Below are 23,084 nucleotides of genomic sequence, written 5' to 3' on the forward strand. Positions count from 1 at the left end.
CCATTAGAAGAAAATTTAATTAGTAACAAAGTCATAAGGTCAATTATGACTTATATATATTTATTTTATTTGAACATCATTCAAGGAATAGCTTACTCAAAATGAAAATGTTAAACACGTTTTACTTTGTTTCTTTGATAGGCATACAGTTTAAGTGAATGGAGACCATGGATTTGGGTTCTGAAACATCATAACAGTGAGTACACAACATTTTTGGGCAAAAGTACATATTTACATTTTCGAGTATTTCCAACGTTATCTCTTGCAATACATTCAAAACAGTCTTAACAGGGTAAATAACTGAAATGCAAATGGCCCCTCAAGGGGTATCAGTAGCAATGCACATTTCATTGTCACACTGAAATTGTTAAGTCTTCAAGTCATGAAAACTTAAAGGTCACCATCCAGTTTCACGTCAGGGAGTTTAAACCCGCAGCGTGCGATCTTGAACTTGAACGTTGACGCCACCGATCGCACACGAGACTGGAACCGATGGCCCTTTCATCCAGTTCCTGAGAACTCCTTTCTGCTTGTATTCAGATACTTAAAAAGTCCCAGTGTCAGTCTCAGCCACCAGGTGCCATTGTTTTCTGAATCCTTCTTACAGACTTTGCAAGTCCTTTGGTAAACAAATGGCTAACTTTTCCGCAGTATGTGTGCGTGGTTGCATTCAGCGCCACCTTCAGGGGTAACAAGAATGACTGCAGAAGATCCTCTCCGAATATGTACTGCCAGAGAAGAAAGAGTGAATCCAGAATTAAACATTGCGGAATGTGAAAACTGTGGTTGAAAGTGATAGCTACTTGCATCTGCGTCGACTAAAAATGTATTTAGCCAAAAACAAGTTGGCAGATAACTCACCTGTTCAAAAGCCAGATACACAGCTTTGAAAGCTGACTGTTTGTCACTGTGAAACACTCCTCGGTTGCCGTGTAGCGTGACCACACCCTCCTCCTCGGCCGGTACGCAGTTGCTACCGTAGATGCAGTGGTCAGGACGGTAGTTCCAGTTGCAGGGGAAAATACACAGCATCTCTGTTTGGACACACACACATCCGATACTAAACATGAAAAGCCATAAAGCGATAGAATGTAACTTTATGCAAGAAATGCTTACCTGGATTGTAATGAAAGATGATGTTAATGAGATCTTGGTCCCCCCAGGTTATATTAAGTTTATATTTCTGTAGTAGAGGCATTAGAAGCTCATTCCAGTGAAGATCAACAGGTGTCATGTCATTCTGTTCATGAAAACGGCAGAAAGTACACAAATACAGGGTTAAAGTTATGTTAACAGTTTATAAGTCCCACAATGTAAAGAATGTATGTAAAAATGTAAAAAGATCTTTGCCACCCTCTCCTGGACACAAAACACAATAACATGCGGCCGAAATGGCCCAAATAGTGGTCAAAATGTAAACTTCTGCTGTTAGTTCCTCTTGGTTCAACCAACAATATGTAAATGAATAGCATCACTCTCCCTTTGTGGGCCGGCCCTTAACCTCACCTTGAATTGTGCCATTCGCATCCGGGTCAAATTCATAAGCATGACACCAGAGTTGATGCCGCTTTTTCCATAATATGGATGGCGGGAAAAGCGCCTGTACCAGCCTATTCGAGGCTCCTCGTGTTCTGGTGCCATGGCTACCAACTGAGTGGAGTTAAATTGTGCCAACATGTCCCAGATTAACTCCACGGGCCGGATGAAGAGGACATCAGTGTCCACGTAGAGTAAGGAGTCAACATTTCTCAGGATCATCTGTAAGGGACAACAGGAAATGAAACCGTGTGTTATTTTTATGAATAGCCGTATAATATCTTGACTGGTAATTTAATTATGTAAATTAGGTTATCGTATAAAATTTACATTCTTTTTAACACCTTGGAGAGGAAAAGCTGTACAGCAGTTTCAGATGTAAGCACTGTAATGCCCCAAAAAAGGACTTGCATTTGCAGTCAACAGCATATGTTGTGTTTTGAACGATGGTTGACAACATTGGATGTTGCATATTAAGCAACATAATATCCTTGGTCATTAACTAACTAAGCCTGTGCTGGTTGACCAATGTCAGGTTCTGCAGGGCAATGCCGTTTTACAGAGTAGACCAGAATCAAAGCAGCATTAACAAGCCTGTGAATCAGCATGGAAATGTTCCCCCATTACAGTAATACTCACCGGTAGAAAGAGTCTCTGTGATGCACACGGCTTGAAAAGCTGACTCCACTCTTCGTGGTTCTCACGGGGGAACGAAACGGGACGAACAACATAGCTGAATTTCAATGAAATGAAAGCTGGCCAGGAATCCAACTGTATAAGAGAAAGATGGATTTGGAAATGGCCAACCTTTTCTGTTAACTGAGACTGCTTAGCAACTTTAGTGTAACAGCTTTGCGTATTGACCTCTAGACATGCAGAAATGAAACAATATAATCATACTGACTGTGGCTTTAATGTCGGCGTGCAACCGATTCTCTGCAAAGATGTGAAATCTCATGGCACGGCTGCTCAGCATGGCCGCTGTCTTAAGCATGTTGACAGCTTCCCCGAGTCTCTGTCCGCAAGCCACCACTGCAAGGTGCATCTCACGCTGTCCAGCGAAATTCACTTTTTGTTCAACATCTCTGCAGACAGATTCATGTTTAACTTCATCTTGAGCTTAGCCGATACGATATAAAGATGAATGGTTCAACCCTTCCCCCCAAATCCCACTTAGATGTTTAGGGTAATATGTAGTCAGGTTTGTTTTGGGATGCGGATGAGTAAACAAACAAGGAAGTCAGATCCAGCCAATTAGTAAATAGAATCTTTTGAGTTTGACAATGAATGTGTGTTTATCTAGAATAGATAGTAATGCTTGAATCCATTATAAGTTGGACACTTTTGCTCACGATTGCTCATTAAACAATCACCTGAAACAGGTGTGCGTGAGAGAGGCGTGATTGACAGCTCGTCATCCGTTTCAGTGCTCTGCATCTCGGCATGATACAAGGCCATCCCTCAACACTTCTATTGAGACATAAAGGTAGGTGCGAGCATATTTCACCATAGTTTCACGAGTCGGTGTGGAATTAAACGCGTTCTTGTCACGTGCGTCGTTTCCCTTTCATGTGCGTTTCACACGTGTGGGACACTTCCTGTTTTCCTGGCTCCTTCATAAGCCGCTGTTGCTGTAAGTCAAAAATCATGTTTACGGACACAATGTAGCCTATTTATGACTTTTCATGGCAAACATCGACAATCGATCCAAATCCAGTTCTCGACCATTTACACTGTAAAACAGCCGCGCGCGAGATTAATATATGACGTTATCGGTTGGTTCGGACGCCAGGTTATCGTTATAACGTTAGTTCTCTTCGTTATGACGTATTTGAGTTGACACACACGACCCCCCATGTTGGTATCGACGCCGTAAACGAGCACATCCCGCGAAAGTCGTCATCGTTGTAAATCCCGTTCATTCACGCAAGATATCTAGATTGACTAGTAGAGAAATGAATGAAAAGAAATCCTATTACCCGACTTTTTGTGACCCCGCCGTTGCGGGTCGTTGTTTTGCTCCGTTAAAGTTCTTCGCAGGCGCCTTAACTTCCTTTAATCCGGCCGAATAACTTTCTACGTCGTATTTACTGAAAGCAAACAGCAAAGTGAGAAGCGCGATGGCCATACACAAGCCACATGTGCGAACATGCACCCGCATTTTACAAAGTATGGGCCTTGTCTTCGCTTCAGATGTGAACGGGGTGATCTGTCTGTACTCGCCCACTGACGACCACCATCCCCCACAAACAAGTTCTGCCCCCAGAGTCGCGAGAAAGACCCCTACATTGCTTTTTAGGGCGTTTTATTGGTTCCCATCCGACAGATATCATCCCACCAGTAAAACCCAAAGGATTATAATACCCAACAAAACCAATATAATTCCCATTATAGCACTACAATCTATTAGAATTGGTGTGATGTTTACTGGGATGTACTAATAAGCATAAACAAAGAAGGATAAATAAAAACAAGTACACGTTTCTTAAAAACAGTGAATCAAAAATGTTAAGGTAGCTAGACCCATCAAATTTCCATGTCGCATTAATATTCAGAACAGGTGGTGAGTTCTTTACAGCCTTACATGAACTGGCCTTTGTGTTCTTGACTACCAGCAAAACAGGCTTTCTGGCTTCTTTCAGTTGGATATGAATAAGGCATTAAATGTTTCCTGGTGTACACATTTTGTCAGACATGCTGTAAGTTGTTAAGAAACAAAGCATTCCATTGTATTTGACTGAACTCAGTTGCTAGATATTGCAAAACTCCTCATATTGTGGTAAACCCCAAACCGTTTGAAGGCCACAGTGAATATCAGTCCAATGCATGTTACAGGGAACAGAAACTGCTTTAACAGACAACTTCAATCCCTGTTCCCCCGAAATGAAATGTTGTTGACAACAGGAGTCTAAATCTTACATTTTATTAAGAGATATTTCCTATACTGCAATATATTTATATTCCACTGTTCGTCATGAAGGAGGCAATGAAATCAACATCTTACAAACACATTTTTAGTCATAAATGTTATGTTTTTGTGGAATTAACAGAATTATATCAAGATAATCTAACACAAAACAATGCTGGTAGAACAACTGCCGTACAAGTGATGCGATCTACCGTGAAGTGTCAAAACCATTAAAGAAAAAAAAGAAAATCTGCTTTTCAAGGTTTTTCCTTAAAACCATACCAAGTACCAGCAGGTGCGAGAAGCAATTGCTAAAGTTTAGTTTCCGTCACATTTCTTTATAGATTTACACTCGCCCTATAATGCATTTCATGTATATGAAAGTTACAATGTGCAACTGAAATGCCAGTAATGCAGATACAATTGCGTTTGCAAAAACGTTCCAGTTGATGCAACACATTTTTAACCACAAAGCTTGTTTAGCTTCAGGCCTGATTCCCGGGACGTGCTTTAACAGATCGTGACTTAAAAAATACAAAAGCATAAAACAAAAGTAAAGAGAAGGATGTGTGTCATTGTCTAAATCCTAAACACTAATGTGATTTGTAATTCGAACACGTTACGTTGATGCTGTACATAAATTCAGATTTGTCAAAATTATTTCTCCAGTTTGTTCTATATTAATCAAAGTTTCTTAAAAAGTCTACCATTTAGATGACCTATTGGGCATTGTAACCAACCCGTTAACATCCGGTTCTATAATTGTGGAAGTAGTGAGAAATGGCATGTATTGCTGGGTTAAGTCTGTGCCTTGGTAAGTCTTATGGTATGTATAAGCTTGCTCCTGTGTCTGCCCGTGGTAAAATAGATGCAGGACACTGGAAGTAGCGTTCATAATGCAAGGGTTCCTAGTGAGACTCCCCGTTGATTAATGAACCCTCCCCACGAGGGGATGAAGATCTGGAGATCCCCTTTTCTGTGTTATCCGAGTTGGATCCGCTCTGGCTGTGGTGGTCTCCAGAAGTTGCGCTGGAGGAAGAACTGGAGGAGGGCTTTGTTTTCTCCTTAAAGTCTGTTATGATAACCGTCAGGTCTCCCACGGTCACTTCCAGATGCTGAGCGCTGCTCCTGTCCACATTTTTTAACCTGGGCCTGTGGGGCAGAAAGCATACAAGAACAGATCAGACCTGCTAGTGCAGTAGAGTGTAAAGCACTTAGTGGTAAACAGAGTTAAATGGAACGTGTGTGATTAATATTTCAGATGTGTGCTCATAAAACCTGTCTGGCACTAAAGAGACTAAATGAGATACTCTACAGAAAAAAATCATATTACAACATCTTGGAAATTTAAGTTTTCTTATGAACTGATGTTATAATATATATATTTTTTGATAAATACAACAAGAGACCGTATCAGGGTGCATCACCTCATTTTCTTGTGGCAATTCTTTTTCAGTGTCGATTCTTTCTCGCTTTTGTCTTTTTCCGTCCTCTCTTTTTTTTCTTTCTTGGGCTGTGTGGGTGAAGCAAACTGCTGTGGGACTTGCTGAGCTGCCAGCTGGGAAACGGGACGAGGCTTCCTGTGGAAAAAGACGAAGTGAAAAAATGGGCAAGATAAGAGGCGAGAAAGTGTGTTATTTCGAAACTAGATGAAAATGTATTGGTGAGAAGGACTACGTGGGAAAAGAGCAAGTTAAAACAGGCAAGCGTGGAAGCTAGGTTGAAAAATCCTGTCTGTGTGGTGGAGTAATCTGAGAAGAATGTGTTTTCTTAACAGCTGAAAAACAGCAGCAAATTCCCTCATTGGTTTTCCCCTTAACCGCAGTAATACACAAACATTGGCAATTCAAATCAAGCGAAGCAGAACTTCCAGCTTTGTGTTTCGAAATGCAACCGTTGCTGTTGTTCAGGGTCGGGAGTTTGCTCAATGATGATCACCATACAGTATTGTGGGTGGTTGCTTGAATGTTGCAATGTGGTTAAAACGGTGTTCTTTAAGTGGTTAACTATCTAACATATTGCTTTGTGGTTGGTAGGGTTTCCTTTGTAATGCAAGCAAAGTAGATGTTTTCACCCATTTTACTGTCAGCCATACAAAAAAACAAGTAGAAGTTTGATTTAGGGGAATATTTGAGGTATCATTCATGTCCATAGCAGAAATAATGCAGGTATTAAAATGTTCACATAGATTTTCATTTACTAACAGGCGTTGAACTTTATTTATTATAAATGCTAGAAATAATGGCCTCACATTACAACAAAACAAAGCAACAAAATAGAAATAGGAAATAGAAAAAAGCAACAAAAGCTACAAATGTCAGGAGGACCAATAGGCAAAAGCCCAAACATTTCATCCTTCCTACAAACCACTGTTGGGAAACCATATCAAGGTTTACGTTCGCATGCATCAGTTGTTGCATCCCTATTTACAACCTGACAGCTGCAGCAATTAGATATTATATCTGAGACTGTGAAATAAACCACAATCATACTGATCTGAGATCGGTGTGCAAGAGCAGTAGAATAGGCCTTTTACCTGTCACTACGATGCAAGGTGATATTATGTGCTAATTAACATGTTGGTGAAGTACATGCGTTGTTTGATTTGACTGTATTTTAATACCAAATAAAAGCCGAAGTCGTTTACATATTTAACAGTTGAGTTTCATATGTCCAGTCAGTCAAAACAACAGGTGCTTGTACATGCTGTTCTGTTATCATTCATTTAAATTGTAATTCTTTGTTTTGTAATTCACTTAAAAGTAACTTCGCTGCTGTTAGGTCATGAATGGAGAAGACGCAGAGAGACATTTTTTTCCACTCACTGAAAATTGGAAGGTTTGTCCAAAATCTAGTCTTAACTATCGCTCTCTGTTTGTAAACACTGCACCACTGGTTTGTGCGCGCCTGTGTGTATGAGAGAACGCATCGAGAGGGTCTGGTTAAATGACAGATACATGCTTGGCAGAATCAGATCCAGAAACAACACCACGAACAACGTTAGAGATCGCTGTGTTATTATAAAAAGTGCAAAAAGATTTTCAGATTTGAAACTATGGCGAAAATAAATTAAGACTGTGGTGGGCTGTCATGGTCGCCTTGTTTATACACGCCCCTAGCTCCGCACCGTGGGTCTCCGCGATCCTGCGTGGGTTTTCCTCAATGGACGAGGCATTTATGAGTAATGAATGGGAAACGTATGCGTCCCTACGATCACGTTCTGTAAAGGAAATGATTGGACGCTACCATCCCAACGAAAAGGGGAATTACAAACTGCCCTCATTATAATCCGTCAAAATGGTAACGCAACCATCACAGTATCAAAAGTTATTAAGTTGACAGAGCACATTAAAGTCCAACCAAAGCATCCAAAACGACTGTTTTTTTACTTTGCTGTTGCCTGCTTTGCCAACACAAGCAAGCTGATTTTACAAACAGCATCAGTATCTGAAGCGCTGGTACAATGTTTACGCTTTCATCGACAACCCTCGGGAGCTTCGGGAATAGCCAATGAAGTTACAGATTGTGAAATTAGGACATCTAGAGCCTTAAAGCGGCGCAGCCAAGAACCGGTCATTAGCATTGATCCTGAGCCAAGGGCGAATGAAAACAGTCATTATTAGATGATGGTCTTCTGCATGTCAAGACCTGGCAGCCAGCTGTTGGTGCTTAACACCCTTCACACTCGCTGTTGTTAGGCTCTTTGCTTGGAGAAAATCAATGAATGACTTTTGTGATACATTTCCTCTCTGGCGGAAAGAATAACATTAATGCTGATCCTGCTTATTTCTCAATCCTCTTTAATAGGGAGAGAGAGATTTTGTGAAATTACTTGCACGCTCTTTTGTCTCGCATGTTAGGACTAAGCACTGTATAATCCTAGCTAGTAGTTTGCCTCTCACAAGTGCAACCTTGAGATATAATGTGGAGAACAATGCACAGATGGCTGGTCAATATTGAGTTTATTTAACAATAATGAGTGACTGAACATTATCCGGTTTATTACACAGCTGTTCTTTTAATCTTAAACTTGTCTCATAAAATAACTTTATAGCAATAATAGTTTTATATAAGCAATAATCTACTTGCTATGAGACACCATGCAGTATTGTAAATATATTGTTTTTTGTTAAGAATCCCTAAATCTAAATAGTTCCCGTATACTGTCAAAACGGACACAAGGGGCTGCGTGTCTCATCCAAGCGAAGATCCTCTCAGATGTGTTCAAATCTGCATGTTTGTATGATGGTGTAATGACTGTACTGGGAAGGGTTGTGTACTCATGGGCTTAATTGACGGGAGGGGACACAATGATTAATGCGCTACACTGTGTGAACATGCAGTCTCCATACTTCTCCTCGCATCTCTTCACTGCCAAGCCCCCTGTTTGACAGATGGCCCTTTGCCTCCCGCCGTTCCAGATCTTCCTTCCACACGGTTTTCTGCCGTTCTCTCCAAGCATTTGCTTTCCTTTAGCGTCTCCTAAAATCCAACATTGCAGTTCTGCATTGCCTCCCTCTGGCTTCAGTTTCCAGGTCCCTTCTGCTTTCATCGAGGCTCCAGAACTGTGTCTGTATCAAAATGAGGTCAACCCATTTCAGAGAGTACACACAGGATATGCTCCTCTGCAAACTGTATTCAGAAATATGTCTAATAAATAATAACAGGCTCTTGTAATTACTCCATAACGTGGCTGTTTTATGTGGCTTTTGGTTTATTTGGCAGAGGCATGCTGGGAAGGCTTTCTCAGACTGCATTAGTTTCGCTTTTTTGGGCAAAGAGACGAGCGACGGCAGCGCTGCTCTCTGGGATTCTGCACACATGCAATTAGAGCGAATTTCATACGCCGCTTTGCTCCTTCAAACGGTGCAGTGTGAGGATGGGTCACGACGGTTGACTAGTTTATTTATTTATTGTATTTTATATATTCATAGCGGGTGTTTTTAATTGCCGTAGTGACAGCATGCTGAAATTTGCATGGTAAAACTTAGAATTTAGTACTTCCGCTGAACATCCAGATGGACGTCTTTGCCCCATCTTCGTCCCACTACGGGTGCTGCATTTTTAAGATGCTTTGTAGAGTTAAAAATAGTTCATCACATTACAAGTGTGTCTTGACATGTTTCATTTCACTGCGCTCGTTCTAGGCATTTTTCAAAGCTTCTCATGTAAACTCCCTTAAGAAACGTGTCCCCCCCCCCAGGGGTCGGCTGAACCCGAAACCAGTCTAATAATACCGGCCTTCCTCATAACGGGTTAGTCAACTATTCATTCAAGCAACGTTCTCAGAAATGCAGAAGCTGTAAAAAATGTGTGCAACTGTACCACAGTGCACACGCACATTCGACCCTAAAGAAAAATGACTGAAATGCTCGCTATAATCATTCACTATAGAAACCGTTCATTTGTCATCACCTCACCGACACGGACATCCATGAAGGATGATGGGTCCGATTCTCTCTGTGATACCCCTATGGAGCATACAGGTTAAGTCAACAATGTATAACAGAATGCCTTAAATTTGTTATGACAAAACAGACGAACATTACTGTCAAGTCAAATAGAACGCTCAAGCTCGTCTGGCAAAACAAAACGTAATGTTTTTTCTTTGCTCAATCTGTCATCGTGAGGGGCTTTGAGTAAAAACCGGCCCAGTCTAAAGGGGGGCATTCTCTCCGTGTTTGTGGTAATTGAATGGTATAATACTCTCTCCTGCAGAGTGACTGTTTTCGCCGGGGGCAAACAGTGTCAATATGCTGAAATTAGACATTTGCTGGCTGGTTTGGGGTCAGTGAGGCAAAGGCCTGAAATGGTCCGCATGAAGAGCTCCAGCTTCATCAATTAACTGTCAGTCTGTCAGCACGAGGTAACAACCAGGTAAACAAATCAACAGTGAAAGCAAATATAGCCAATGCCAAAGAAACGCTACAGAGCCCATTTGCTCGGGAGTCTGTATTGGGATAATTTCTGGCTGTGCTTGATTGGGAAAACATAGTATTTGCTCTTTTGATACAGCAATTCAGGGAAAAGCTACAAGCCCTATTGCTGTCTTTTAACACGAATTATGTATTTGATGGGACAGCCAACAAACGTGCTCTTAATTTACACTTGTGTCATGCGACGGCACGCATGAGACACGGGCCAAGCTATTTTCTCACTCATTTGCCAAGAATTTAAAAAAAATTAAGCAGAAATCAATATAAATGCCACATTGTTTGTGTCTATGCATTCAAGTCCACTATTAACACAGCATAAAGCAGAAGTTCATATCTATGAGTCAAGTCTCAAACTCCTAAAAAGGTAAGAACAAAAAAAATTTTACACTACCCTTTTCTCAACGCAGTCACTTGTAAAGTAACATCCCGTAGCTATCACACATTCAAGGGGACATCATCATTAAAACCATCATTTGTGGCTGTCTCAAAGGCATTATAACGGGGTAATTGTGCAACCACGGTTTCATTTATGGACACGAGTGTCCGCGTGCGCATCCCGACATGACGATGCCTCCTTTTGATGAAAGCGTTCTTGATTAAGCCGTTGAATGCAAATGAGTTCAGGCTGTCTGGACGCCAGCTGCTGTGGTGACCTGGACGAGTGACAGCTCCCCACCCCCACATAAAACCTCCGCCTTCCCACACACGGTTTTGTAATGAAAATGAACATCGGTTGGCTCTGTTATGATACCTTAATTTAGCAACCGTAATGGATCCGAGACTCGCGATTCAAACGCTCAATGGTAATTAAGCCTTTATAAACACTCCACCGTGAAAAACGATCGTTATCTGGTGCTGGTGAGAGCCGAGGTTCATCATCATCTTCATAAGCATCTGTTTTTTTCCATGTTGCGAAATGACGATGAGAAATGTTTTACTTCCTGGCCTGATCTCATCTTAACGACATAAGGGAAATAAATGATTACCGACTCTGAAACCCTGAGAGTGGATTTTTATAACAGACGAGCTGAAGGTGAGAAAATACGAGCCCATTAAATGTTCTTTCTCTGATGAGGTCATTAGAGCTCTCCTGGGTCACCGCCAGTGAATAGACGCATTTCGAAAACAGGGAAAGGCATTACCAAATGCTCATTTTAAAGCCACAATTGCTTTTTGATAGCAAATGATCAAGATTACAAAACCGCCGGCCTTCACGACCTGGAGATTACACTGAGTCTATGACTGCATATAGCTACATTTATCTGAACGGTAATGAATCTGTGCGCGATGGCTCATTAAAACATCCATTTGACTTCTGAAAATCTAATCAGCGCCGCTTTCTAAGCCCAAAGTGAAATCATTTACAGAGATCATTTTGCGACACACTGGTTAATGCAGTATCCCAACGTGAAAGTACAGTGTAGTTATTGCTTATTGTGGGTTGTGCAATCCAGCCAATGCCTTGCAACTACTCATCTACTTAAAAAAAGTAACAATACCTTGACAAAACTAAAGTAATGGGAATTATTATGGGTACACCAGACGTTTAGCCATGTCAGTCTCATACGTTACAACCGTAGACGTCATAAACTATGTCATTAATTGTGGAAACGTGTTCAAAACTCAATGGCTATACCGAGACGGCGTTTGAACATTTACTTTAACATTTGTATTCGCTACAGATGTAAGACAGACATGTTAACAGTATGCGCGTTGGTTGATACTCGAACCCGTGACTTCTGCGTCGCGAGTTTACGTTTACCGCTCTGCCAATTTAGCTACAGGAACACGTCTGCCTTCTAAAACGCTTCCTATGTAGGCAACTCGCCACGATTCGAGTCCCCGTCCGTATCATTTTCCTAAGCAAACACTACGCTGTACTCACCGCGTTGACGTTCCCTTCCTGACATCGCACATCATGCATTTGAACGCTTCGGCGCTGTTCTTGAACGTACACACGCTGCAGTCCCAGAAGCCGTCGTCGGAGGAGGGCTTCGCTTGCCGTTTCGGCCTTCAAAAAGCAAAACAAATAGACAGAACATCACATCTCGAACTGCAGAAATGTCCGACACACTCATCTCGTCTTATCCACGAACAAAGTCACGATTCCCGCACAACAGACGCCGGGTTTTATTGGTTTGCTACTTTAGGTTCGTCAAACAGTCGGTCCGCCATGGTGGCCACTCTGTTGCGTCTTTCTCATTCACACGCACTCAGCCTAATGGTCTAAGATTATCGCCTCGGCTGTGTTGAAGCCGCGGCCGTGGAAGTTTTTCTCTGTTTGTTTTTACCTCGTCGGACTTCTCTTGTCTCCCATGCTTCGGAAAGTTTACGCGAAGCGTTGAAGGCACGACCGCCTCTCGCGCTTAGCCGCGATGCGCGCTCTCTGTTCTCTCGCGCGGCTCCCAGCTGTCGTAGAATCTACAGCGCGGCGTGGTGGTCACGTGACCGGGCTACGCCAATCCCGCGTTGATTTATTTTCTCAAGTCAGGCCCGTCGGGTTACATGCGAGTCGTGCTTGGGTGTCCGCTTGATGACTGGACGTTGGGTGACCACGAGATTCGGGAAACGCATCCCTCTTAAATGACTTCAAGGCCAGACAAGTAGAAACGCCATCAGCAGCATCATCATATAACCAGCACTTCTTTCCATATTTTAAATTGAGCGTGAAAACTGGAATGAGCGCCGTGAGAATTTAAGTCCTGTTCACTGAGCAGAAAGCTGACTGGAAAATGATTGTGCACGAGCACTTCAATGGGCAAAGGATGAACATCTTGAATGACTTTATTGCTAATAAAACACATTTTTCAATTCAACGTTTTTTTGTTACATTGCTCATTTATGTAAAAAAAACATAATGTTTTGTTGTGCTCTTTATTTAAAGCATCAGTCTGGTAACCCTTATAAAAAGCACCATGGTTTTGAGCTTTTATGCTGTGTTTGAAATGCACTATATATTTAAAGTTACATATCCATCTTCAATGTTAAGTGGGTCAAGCTAATGCCTTTATTCACTGCCAAAGCTGAGGACACGATGACAGGAAGATGTTTAAATAATGTTTTTTTGTTTAACGTTTTCTGGATTGAGTATAGCAAGAATGCTGAAATAAACAAAACAATGCTTTATTTATCAGATAAAAAAAAACACATTTTACTCTCTGTGCCAGATTTTTTAAATCTGTGAAAAACGTACATCTGTACAACGGAATGAGGAGCATTGACAATCACCAGCTCAAGTCAATATAACTACAGCTTTCTTTTGCTCTGAATGTCAAAGTTTATTTCAACAAAACGCACTGTTAAAAATAGAAATTGTGATCTCCTTAATGGGTAATAAAGGGCTGAGAAGAGAAAATGTATTTTGAGAACATATAGGTTATGAGTCAGTCGCTCAGCTCCTCCTCGTCACTGAAGTAGGTGCTCTTTTTGATCCTTAGCTTGTGGGTGTCCGCTGATGTTGATGCTTCAGACGCCGCCTCTGTGACCTGTTTCCGTCTCCTCTCCTCCTCCTCATTGCGAGCTTGCTGTTAACGGTAGGAGAAAACTAATATTTTCCTTTGAAACAATTTCACTGGAAACCTGACTGTATCATGACTTATCTACTAAGTATTATGTTTTCAAATCACAATAAAAATCTGCTTATACAGTCATAAAAAAGCAGTTTGATCCATTACGATCATGTTAGTCATTACACTGATACTAGTGTTTTTTAAATGTATTGGTGAATTCGGTTCAAGTTAAGGGGTATGATATAACTCTTTAAAACAATTTTTGAAAGGGAATAGTTTTCCTAGCACTGTCTCTTTGAGATTCCATGTCAACTAATGCTGCTCTGAGTTTTCAAAACCTTGTTTGTTTACATGTAACATTGAGTTTTTTAACAATAACATTTAACGTTTGTGTAAACGAATCTTACTAATGTTATTTTAAAATGTTTTTCATGGTTTATTGGTATGTAACACCTGTGCATCCATTAAATGCATAAGTGGTGTAAGGTACAACCTTATTGAAGACGCCAGAATCCACCGTAGCATTAATGCTTAATACACTCACTGACCTGGAAAGCTATTGCCTGACTTAAACTGTCCAGTGCTGGATCCTCTCCCTCATCATCACTGTCCTCAGGTTCTCTAAAGGAAAAAATTTGAATTATTACATAGTACTTACTAAAGGCAAAGTACTTATTTTTTTCTTAGACGAATAAGGATAGTTTTAAAGGAAAAATACATAATTTTTTCTTAGACGAGTAAGAATAGTTTTAAAGGAAAAAATACATTATTTTTACGTAGTACTTACACTTCTTCAGGCTGCTGCTGGGCCTTTTTCTTCTTTTTCTTTTCTTTTTTAGGTGGAGGTTCTCGCTCTCCGAGTAAATTTTTTGGGCAAGCGTAACTTAAGTGCCCTACTTCCTAAGGGAGGTAAATAATATGATAGAACTATAATAATATAAATACTTCCATATATTTGATCTTATTGTTAGGATTTTATTAATTAGAAACCATACCCCACATTCATAACACTTAGATTTATCTGTGTAGTTTCTCTTCCTGATGAATTCCACAGCTCTGCCATTGTCAACGGCAATGCTGGCTTTCACTGTTCTTCCAAACAACTGAAAGATTTGCAAGAGCAATGAAAGCAATCCGTGTGTGCTTCTTGATAATAAGCTGAAAAGTCTTAATACTAAGGTTAAAGAGCATACCTGTTTGTTGTTCAATGCACGGACACAATTATGAGCAGACTCTCTGTCCAGAAACAGCACAAACGCTACTCCTTTACTCATACGTGTCTGCTTGTCTTTGACAATAGTCACCCTTTAGAAAATGGCAAAATGATGATCATACCATGCTTTGACACAATGCAAAACAACAGACAAAAAAGTGTGATGTCAAACTAAGTTAAAGAACACTTACTTGACCACTTTGCCATATTTAGTGCATAACTTTAAGGAAATAGAAATAAACATTCACATTTTAGATAAACGTACTGCATAAGATTTTGCCACGGTTTAGTAGATTTGGACATTATAACTGATCTGCATAATGAATGCAGAGAAGCGCATGCAACGTAGTACCTTGTGCAAATCGTTGTTTGTCAACGAGAATGGGATATTGGACACATAAACAGTGCTTTTGCTGGGTGCTAATCCTCCACTCATCGTTATCTTTAATATATGGAAAAGAAGACGACACATACGTCATGCAAATACACTTATAACCAAGCAAAGGATAAAATACACAAAAGAGAAACACCGCGGACACATATCAAACATACCTAACCGGCAGAGTCTTTCTAAGTTTAAAGCATGTTTACGATTAGAACAACAACTTCGTGTATTGTCAAAACGTGGTCAAATTAAGACATTTATCCGGCGTTTAAATCAAATAAATAAGTCTGAGCAGGCTGACCCGGAAACTAAAGAACGGCCGGCCGCCGTTGAAGACACCTCCCAGCATTAAACAAATACATATGAATATATACGTATATATGAATAAAAGGAGTCTAAAAATAATTAAGACAACGTTTTTACCGATTATTGTATTATTTGTCAAATTTACAGACACTTTAGTTACATATATGGGATGATTGCGTTTTATTTTGAAAGGCAGACTTTTGCGGAAACGGAAGCAGTTTCTTTTTGATCGTGGGATGTGTGGAGTTTTGTTTTGAGAACGAGCTGACCGTGTTTTAACGTGCTCGTTATTCATATTTTATTTAAGTTAATTGGATACAAAAGACAGATTTATATTAACGTTGCATGATAGGTCAAGCAGAGGATGTGAACGGTATGTAAACGCTTGTTTGGGTTACGCATGTGTTCTCGGTTTGTAAGTTACTGGTGGAAAACAGTATTACATTGTCGGAATTCATTCAAACATTTCTTTATATAAATGGAAATTATTTCGCTGGAAAACCGACACACGGACCATGAGATTTCTTGTTGAATGTGTTTTGGATTGTAACCGGCCTTTTGCACCGGAAATATTTGAACTGTCTTCTTAATGGAATCTGCCAGATTGCTGTTCAAGTAACGTTACATCTGTATTTAACGTTATGGATAAGCTCATTTACCAATTTCTACAGTAAAATACGCTGCCAAAAGTATAGATGTACATGTGAAATAAATGTGTTTGTCTTATTTCCGGTTTTTGTTCGTCTTTGGATAGGTAACAACATTATACAGCTGAAGACGTCCTTTCAAAATTCTGAAATAATAAAAGTAAGTTACTGTGAGATGGTAATATATTTAATTTGATGATTCTTAGCTATAAAATAGTGAACCAATAGCATTGACTCCTGTCTAATATAAAGGTAGCCTTTTGTGATTACGGCAAATCTGAAGCTAATATGCCCTGTATGGTCTCTCTCAGTGGCGTTTAGGAGAGAAAGGAACCTCAGGGATATTTACGAAGAACGGTTTCCTCCAGAAGAACGGTTTCCTCCAGACAGAGCGGTAAATACTCATTTCTTTTAGATGGTTATGTATGCAGTTTCATCTAACTGCTTATGTTTTTTGATAATTTGTGCTTGCAACAAACTCTCTGTTCCAGGGTCCATATCCGAGAGGGGTCCCAGGAGATAGGAGACCTCCGTTCGGGCGGCCGGAGGAAGAATACGGCCGTGGCTTTGAATACGAGGGCCCTCGGTTTTACCCAAATGGTGGCCCTCGTAACTATCAAGGCGAAGAGCAGAGGGGTTACCATGGAGATGGCCATCATTCATTTCCGAATGATCAGAGGGGTGGGCCGCCTGCTCGAAGGGTAAGCATCAAAGGTCCGACATGTACTGTACACTGCGGTTGTATAACTCCGATATTCATCATATCAAATGTTTTTGTATATTAGCAGGAGGATTTTCCATATTACAGAGGACCGAGAGAGGAACCACATCCTGGCCGCCAAATGGACTTTAGGTACTTATGTAAAGGTGTATTTCATGTATTTTCACATTCTGGTTTGGCGTATTTACCAAAAATTGCTGTTTACATGCTCTGTAGAGCTCACAGCTAATAAACAAATTCCTTTCTACACCGTAATTGGCATATTATATTAAAAGTATTGTATTCATGTTTTTCTCTTAGTATTCTTGAAATAGTGGTATGCTCGTTTTTGCCATGTATTCTTTTTGCAAAGGATCCTTTTGAATGACCTGGAAGTGATGTTTATATCGTGTGGATCTAAGGTTGTCATGTTTATTGAAGGTTATTTCTCCAGTAGATGGCAGAAGTGTACCTTTTGAAAGACAGATACTTACAGCTGTGTTGTATTTGCAGTTTGAGTAAGTGATGGAAGTTTACATTGTTTGACATTCCTTGTCTCATTTTCGTGATTGAGCTTCCATGGAAATACTTGGAGATAGTTACTCTCTCTGGATGAGCTGTGGTTTTGCAACCGTTCACAACAAGGACAGACGACAGCTCTCAAAATATTGATATGCCTCCTGTTTAAGTGCATTACCAAAACATTTGACTTTGTCTTATGTATGGTGATGACATGGTTTTCCTTACTTGATAAACTAATGCCTTGAATCATTTTTCAAAGATTTATTTGTAGAGAAGAGAATTGTGTAAACTTTTGTCAGAAATGCTTTATGTATGACAGACCAGACAAGTTGAATTTGAACCTAAATGGCCAAAATGTCTGGTCTGCACTGACAACTAGGCCACAGATCAATTTTAAATTATAAATATTGAAGTGCAAAGCCTGGTTTGACCATTTGATGGCGCTGTTGCAATCATTCAGAAAAGCACACTTGTGTGCTTAGGCTACTCTTTTGTTACTTTTTCTTTTATATGGTCCTGTGTGACATTTTTTTGATTGTACGCGTCAAGCATGCTTTGCAAATGTACCTTGTGTTTGACCTTTACAGCGCTTTAATCTGCTGTGATTGGGAGTCAGAGGTCAACCTTTTTTGGGGGCTTTGGGTAATGCCTTGGCCTCATATTGGCAGTAAAGACAGACATGTGGTAATTTGCTCTGTTGGTCCAGGGCAGACAGGGTCACCTGCACTTCAAACAGATTTGAGGGTCATTAAAGTTTTGCGAGGTCCCTGTATGCGGACACATTGTCCTGTGTGTTTGTGAGATTGAAACCTGGCTGGAGTTCAGGCCAGGGTCACTTGGACCAGGTGCCTCTGATTCTTTTACGTCCTGCCGCTCGCCTGCGCAGCGGGCCGTATAAGTGGCACGTAATCAGCCCGTGTGACCGGAGGGCCCCGGCAGGCACGGTCGGGGGGAGCCGAGTAAACCGAAGGGGGTTTTACTGCCGCTGGAACAGATGTGTGTTAATGAATGTCTTGGTTTGCGGGCGGACTCAGCAAAGCTGCGGTGCTGCTCCGCTAAGCAGTATTGCAACTTTTACAAGGCTCATTTTGCTCTTTGTGCAGTTTATATTGAGTTGCGCTTTACAGGCAGGATGTGAAGCCTCTTTCAAGATCCTTAAATGAAGCAGAGCTCGGTATGAAGAGCAGTTTAAGAGGGTCTCCTCTGAGACCTCCTCTGTGTCATTGAAATCTGCAGAACCAACAGATTCAAGATTTTCAAATCATTAAAGAGAACATTAAATCAAAATGGACCCATTTTCTTCTTAATTTATGTATATTTCAGCACAGTTTATTAATAAATCAGTGCAATACTAAAGTTACATTTGTTTCTAATGCAATTTCCCCTCCCTCAGTTCATTGTCTTGAAGCTGAAGTGTAAAGACAACATGAGGAAGTGTGTATGTGTTATCTGTTGCTCGAAGTGAGGGATGTGAAAGGTGTGAAGAGCTGTCTTTCACAAATTCACCTCGTCTGTCTGCCTTTGAGCCACAGAGATGGATATATTTGGAGGTGTTGACTGAAAGAGTGAAATTGTGGCCTCTTGTTGCCTTGTTAACACAAATAACAGGCATCCAAAATTACCTCGTTGTCTTACTGTTTACCCGGTGTACCCAGCATCTGAGACCACTGGTCATCAGACTTGTCGACTGTCCCTCTTAAAAGCCCTTAAACTTACTTCAATCACAAATATTAGAAAAGTCTGAGTGACCGATAAAATGACTGCAATACCCATCCCTAAAACACGCTTGGGTTTGTTTTCTTTTTACTTATCACTTATGCCTTTGCAGGACACTTATAGCTATGTGGAAAAAATGAATTTCTTACTTTACTGTTTAATAATGGGATACATTTTATTGTCAGGCCAGGCAATAGAGCAGGTCCTCCCCCAAACGCTCGGGTCCAAGGTTCCTACCCTCCACCCAGGACTCTGTCTGCCTTAGGACCTGAAGCTGGAGATGACAATCTGATGCAGGCCATCATGAGCCTGGACCGAGGGTTTGTATTTAAACCACTGATCTTATACCTCAAAATTGTCATTGGTTTAATTCCCCTGATTAACGTTGAACCTTGAACGCCTGACTCTTTGGATACAAATATTACTAAATATAAATCAAATATAAATCACTTTCGAATCACATTATGTATGTCCTTCATAGAGAGGAGAGAGATGGCCTGAGACGAAAGCCTCCTTTCCCCCCAGTACGTGAACGTTCTCCAGCCCGCCGTGATGTGCCACCTTCCCCCCACAGCCGATCGGGATCCAGCATTAGCAGCCGCAGCTATTCGCCAGAGCGGGGCAAAGCGCTCCCCTTTCCACCCCAGCAGGGAAAAAGTATGATGTATTTCCATATCTTGAGCAACATCAGTCAAATGCTTTTTTAGTAACTTTTTAAAGCTTTTTCAGCTTTTTTTTTCTTTATATAAAAATTATATAAACAAACATCCTTATCATATATTTGTTTCATTTGAGCCGTCATGTTCGACAGTTTGGGCCAATGCAGACTTGCACTTCCATAAGATTGAAAATCAAGGAGCCTGTCTTAATAAAGGCTCACATCTGCATTCATTTCCCTGTTTTCTGTTACTGTAATGAGATCGTGTCTAATAAAGGACAGGGTAAAGCACAGAGCAGCCGATATTGTATGCACGTGTTTAGATGACATACCCCTGGCGAGCATCTCTAGATCCTCTGCTCCTCTCACAATATGGAAGTAAAATGAGTTCATAGGGTCAAACATTTAATATTGATAAATTAAATGCATAACAAGACCATTAATTCTCTGCAGTGGTGAAATTTGTGTTTAGCTGGTTGTTATATACAAAACTTATGTTTCTTGTCTTTCAGGATACGAGGAGCCATATGGTCCAGGCCGAGCTCCAGGTGAGTAAAACCTTTTCATGGTGAGAGGGACTTTTTTCAAGATAATATTTTTGCCTAGCATTCAAATACTCAAGCACAAAACTTACATCAGTGATCATATAGTTAACATATACAGGGATTAAGGAGGATATAGATGATGTCGCCATTCAATTGACCAGCATAAAAATAGAGTTATGAGAAATACAATTGAGTTGTGTGGTTAACTTTTGTAAAGATCATTTTAATGTTTTTCTTGCATAAATCAAGGCTGTGAGTTTTATGGAGGAATTAGAATTTTGGAAACGAAGTTTTTTTCCTGAAAAATCGTGTACCTTTATAATCGTGATAAAGGTAATTTTTTACTGCTTGGCAAAAGTAGATTCTGTTTCCGTAAGTGAAAAGTCAAGTCACTTGAGAGAAAGCGTTGCTAATCCATCCAGCGTAGAGCCTCGTTTGGTTTGTCTGCTTCCTTTGGCCAGCGATCGTAAAACGGCCACAGACATAAGTTGGAGTGTCTGATTGTTAAAGTTTTCTTACTCTTTTCTCTATCTGATTTTTATTTACCTTCCTTTTTACATCATTGCCAGTTGTTTGAAAGCCTGTGCACGCCTGCGTATTACAAAGAGTTATTGACATGCATCTTAAGTGTATTTCACTATACATTTAGTAAAACATCATTCAAATCTATGTTCAGTTTCTAGACTTCCATGAGCTCCAAATCAATTCGGCAAGCGTGACTGAATCTGTAGGTGTCGAACCCACAGCTCACACAGAGAAGGTCATGGGCTGACACTGCAGGCACCTGGCTGTGGTTTGCCTGCAGGGAAGAGCCCCGATCAATGTAGAGGAAACCACCTGGTTCTGCAAACCAGCTGGATGTTCGGAAAGCGAAGAATGATCCGTTCCAGCATGTGAAAACGTTTATGGCACCAAATGAGTCAAGCGACGGCTTATTCTGCAGCTTTCTGGGGGATGTTGATCTACATCCAAACTATAGCTGCATTGTTGGCTTATGTCCTTCAACAGATGCTTTTTGTGCTTGTCTTTCATCTTCCACAGACAGAGAAAGGCCCCCCGGCCCCTCCGTGAATGCATCGCGAGACGGTTCGCCACACAGCTCCGTATCGGCCTCTAAGGTGAGTTGCGCATCGTGCACCACACACACAAGACATGTGGGCGGCTCTCAAACAGATGTGCTTACCACAACACCCCTTTCATCTGCTTCAATAATAATACGTGTGACATGCCAGTTATGGCAAGAATCCACAAATCTTGTTTGAATTTCCATCAGTTTCTAGCATCAGGGTTTTGCGATCTCCCCCAGCAACCTCAAATGTTTTTTGGGAAAGAATTGTTTCACAAACGTTTCATTGTCCCTCCCACATTTAAATGTATTATAGAATATGTACAGTAACTGGAGAGCTCTGATCCATCTCTCTGTGCACTGAGGGGGTCCCAAAAAAGACTGAGGACCCCTGACTTATTGCTCTTTGCCATATGATGAGACTAAATGAGTTTTAAATGGTCCTGTTTGATGCATGAAAGGCAAGTGGTCCGTGTCATGTTTACTCTAACTCTAAGCACGTTTCGGAGTCAAACCCTGGAGTAAGAGTTTGAGGGGATCTAGATGTGGGCCACCCAGACCGCAGCAAGGCTAAAAAAGGAGAGCGAAACGCATTAGCTCGACGCTTGGCATTATCGAGAGATCTTATCAATGACTCTGAGCACTCTGGATGCACTAGGGAGCACTTAGAGCCTAAAATGAATTTGTAGTTTGACTCTTTTCTTTTTACTTCTTGTTTTTCTTTGTTTAGTCTTTCAGCAGTCATGAACAACATCTCTCTCAGCCTTCAATCTGAATATGACGTTTGATTTAAAGGGGTCATATGGTGCAACATGTGTTTTTTGTGAATTTGTTGTGTTATAAGTTGCCCATGCATGTATTAAACACGAAAAAAATTTAAGTGTTGGAACAAAACATTTACATTGTCATATAGCAGACGCTTTTATCCAAAGCGACTTACAAAGAGTTCGGGGAGCAAAGAGCAATAGTACAATAGGTGCTAATACAAAGTTACTAGTTTCAACAAAAGCTAGACCACTACCTTTTGAGAGAAGAGGGTTCGTGTAAGTTTTTTTCCCTTCATTTGTCTGTCAAGTATTTGCCGAAGAAGTGTGTTTTAAGTAGTTTTTTGAAGGTTGTGAGAGATGTGGTTGACCGGATTAGGAAGAATGTTCCACCAGGAAGGAGTTGTGAAGGAAAATGAGCGGGAAAGGGATTTAATGCCCTTATGAGAAGGCATTACAAGGCGCCGCTCGTTTGCTGAACGCAGGGTTCTTGATGTGCTGTAGGTAGGAGTGTAGTAGGGTGTGAAAGTATGCCAGCGCAAATCCAGTGATAGTCCTGTATGCAAACAACTTGAATCTGATCCGGGCTTCAACCGGTAGCCAGTGGAGAGAGATGCACAAAAGATCCATTCTATCTAAAAGCTCACCCAGACCTGCCTGAAACGCAGGATGT

The 23,084-nt window shown here is 40.9% G+C and overlaps 4 protein-coding genes across 12 annotated transcripts in view; 1 reads left to right on the plus strand and 3 right to left on the minus strand.

Annotated features, from left to right (window-relative positions):
• Positions 1-3,774, minus strand: gxylt1b (glucoside xylosyltransferase 1b). Its single transcript, XM_079454769.1, has 7 exons — positions 3,516-3,774; positions 2,441-2,621; positions 2,176-2,307; positions 1,507-1,758; positions 1,117-1,240; positions 862-1,034; positions 1-728 (listed from the first exon to the last, which is right to left on the minus strand). Exons 1-7 carry the CDS (start codon positions 3,695-3,697, stop codon positions 567-569), a joined length of 1,206 nt encoding a protein of 401 aa, XP_079310895.1. The 5' UTR covers positions 3,698-3,774; the 3' UTR covers positions 1-566.
• pphln1 (periphilin 1) overlaps positions 2,863-23,084 on the plus strand; it is a 26,944-nt gene continuing 6,722 nt past the window's right edge. The window contains exons 1-10 of one of the 7 annotated variants that reach the window (XM_079454771.1): positions 2,863-3,022; positions 13,818-13,913; positions 16,548-16,600; positions 16,752-16,834; positions 16,932-17,141; positions 17,226-17,293; positions 19,564-19,698; positions 19,860-20,035; positions 20,549-20,584; positions 21,623-21,699. In XM_079454771.1, the coding sequence (XP_079310897.1) occupies position 16,600; positions 16,752-16,834; positions 16,932-17,141; positions 17,226-17,293; positions 19,564-19,698; positions 19,860-20,035; positions 20,549-20,584; positions 21,623-21,699 (786 nt within the window). In that variant the 5' untranslated portion in view covers positions 2,863-3,022; positions 13,818-13,913; positions 16,548-16,599. Of the gene's footprint in view, positions 3,170-13,032; positions 13,914-15,987; positions 16,167-16,547; positions 16,601-16,751; positions 16,835-16,931; positions 17,142-17,225; positions 17,294-19,563; positions 19,699-19,859; positions 20,036-20,548; positions 20,585-21,622; positions 21,700-23,084 lie in introns of those variants that run through there. The other 6 variants (XM_079454772.1, XM_079454775.1, XM_079454776.1 and 3 more) reach the window with 6 other exon arrangements.
• Positions 4,444-12,936, minus strand: yaf2 (YY1 associated factor 2). 3 transcript variants are annotated; one of them, XM_079454777.1, is made up of 5 exons: positions 12,672-12,840; positions 12,266-12,391; positions 8,797-9,015; positions 5,872-6,024; positions 4,444-5,596 (listed from the first exon to the last, which is right to left on the minus strand). In XM_079454777.1, the coding sequence occupies exons 1-5, from the start codon at positions 12,695-12,697 to the stop codon at positions 5,353-5,355; spliced, it is 768 nt and encodes a 255-aa protein (XP_079310903.1). In that variant the 5' UTR covers positions 12,698-12,840; the 3' UTR covers positions 4,444-5,352. The 3 variants fall into 3 exon arrangements, with proteins under 3 accessions (XP_079310903.1, XP_079310904.1, XP_079310905.1); XM_079454778.1 differs by lacking the exon at positions 8,797-9,015 and having other exon boundaries at positions 12,672-12,936; XM_079454779.1 differs by lacking the exons at positions 8,797-9,015; positions 12,266-12,391 and having other exon boundaries at positions 12,672-12,932.
• On the minus strand, positions 13,488-15,987 carry zcrb1 (zinc finger CCHC-type and RNA binding motif 1). Its single transcript, XM_079454781.1, has 8 exons — positions 15,655-15,987; positions 15,455-15,544; positions 15,294-15,322; positions 15,083-15,194; positions 14,885-14,992; positions 14,677-14,789; positions 14,438-14,510; positions 13,488-13,904 (listed from the first exon to the last, which is right to left on the minus strand). Exons 2-8 carry the CDS (start codon positions 15,536-15,538, stop codon positions 13,764-13,766), a joined length of 660 nt encoding a protein of 219 aa, XP_079310907.1. The 5' UTR covers positions 15,539-15,544; positions 15,655-15,987; the 3' UTR covers positions 13,488-13,763.

Source organism: Barbatula barbatula (genome assembly GCF_947034865.1).
Source record: "Barbatula barbatula genome assembly, chromosome: 4".
In the NCBI taxonomy this organism is placed as follows: domain Eukaryota; kingdom Metazoa; phylum Chordata; class Actinopteri; order Cypriniformes; family Nemacheilidae; genus Barbatula; species Barbatula barbatula.

Coding starts and splice junctions, on each gene's coding strand:
- gxylt1b (XM_079454769.1), bottom strand. CDS start 3,697: ATGCGGGTGCATGTTCGCACATGTGGCTTGTGTATGGCCATCGCGCTT. Junction 2,308..2,440: donor ACGCCGACATTAAAGCCACA/GTCAGTATGATT, acceptor TCTCTTATACAG/TTGGATTCCTGGCCAGCTTT. Junction 1,035..1,116: donor CATCTTTCATTACAATCCAG/GTAAGCATTTCT, acceptor GTGTCCAAACAG/AGATGCTGTGTATTTTCCCC.
- zcrb1 (XM_079454781.1), bottom strand. CDS start 15,538: ATGAGTGGAGGATTAGCACCCAGCAAAAGCACTGTTTATGTGTCCAAT. Junction 14,790..14,884: donor CTAAGTGTTATGAATGTGGG/GTATGGTTTCTA, acceptor TACCTCCCTTAG/GAAGTAGGGCACTTAAGTTA. Junction 13,905..14,437: donor GTCAGGCAATAGCTTTCCAG/GTCAGTGAGTGT, acceptor TACCGTTAACAG/CAAGCTCGCAATGAGGAGGA.
- yaf2 (XM_079454777.1), bottom strand. CDS start 12,697: ATGGGAGACAAGAGAAGTCCGACGAG. Junction 6,025..8,796: donor GTGAAGAGATGCGAGGAGAA/GTATGGAGACTG, acceptor CTTTTTCCACAG/GAAGCCTCGTCCCGTTTCCC. Junction 5,597..5,871: donor AATTGCCACAAGAAAATGAG/GTGATGCACCCT, acceptor TCTGCCCCACAG/GCCCAGGTTAAAAAATGTGG.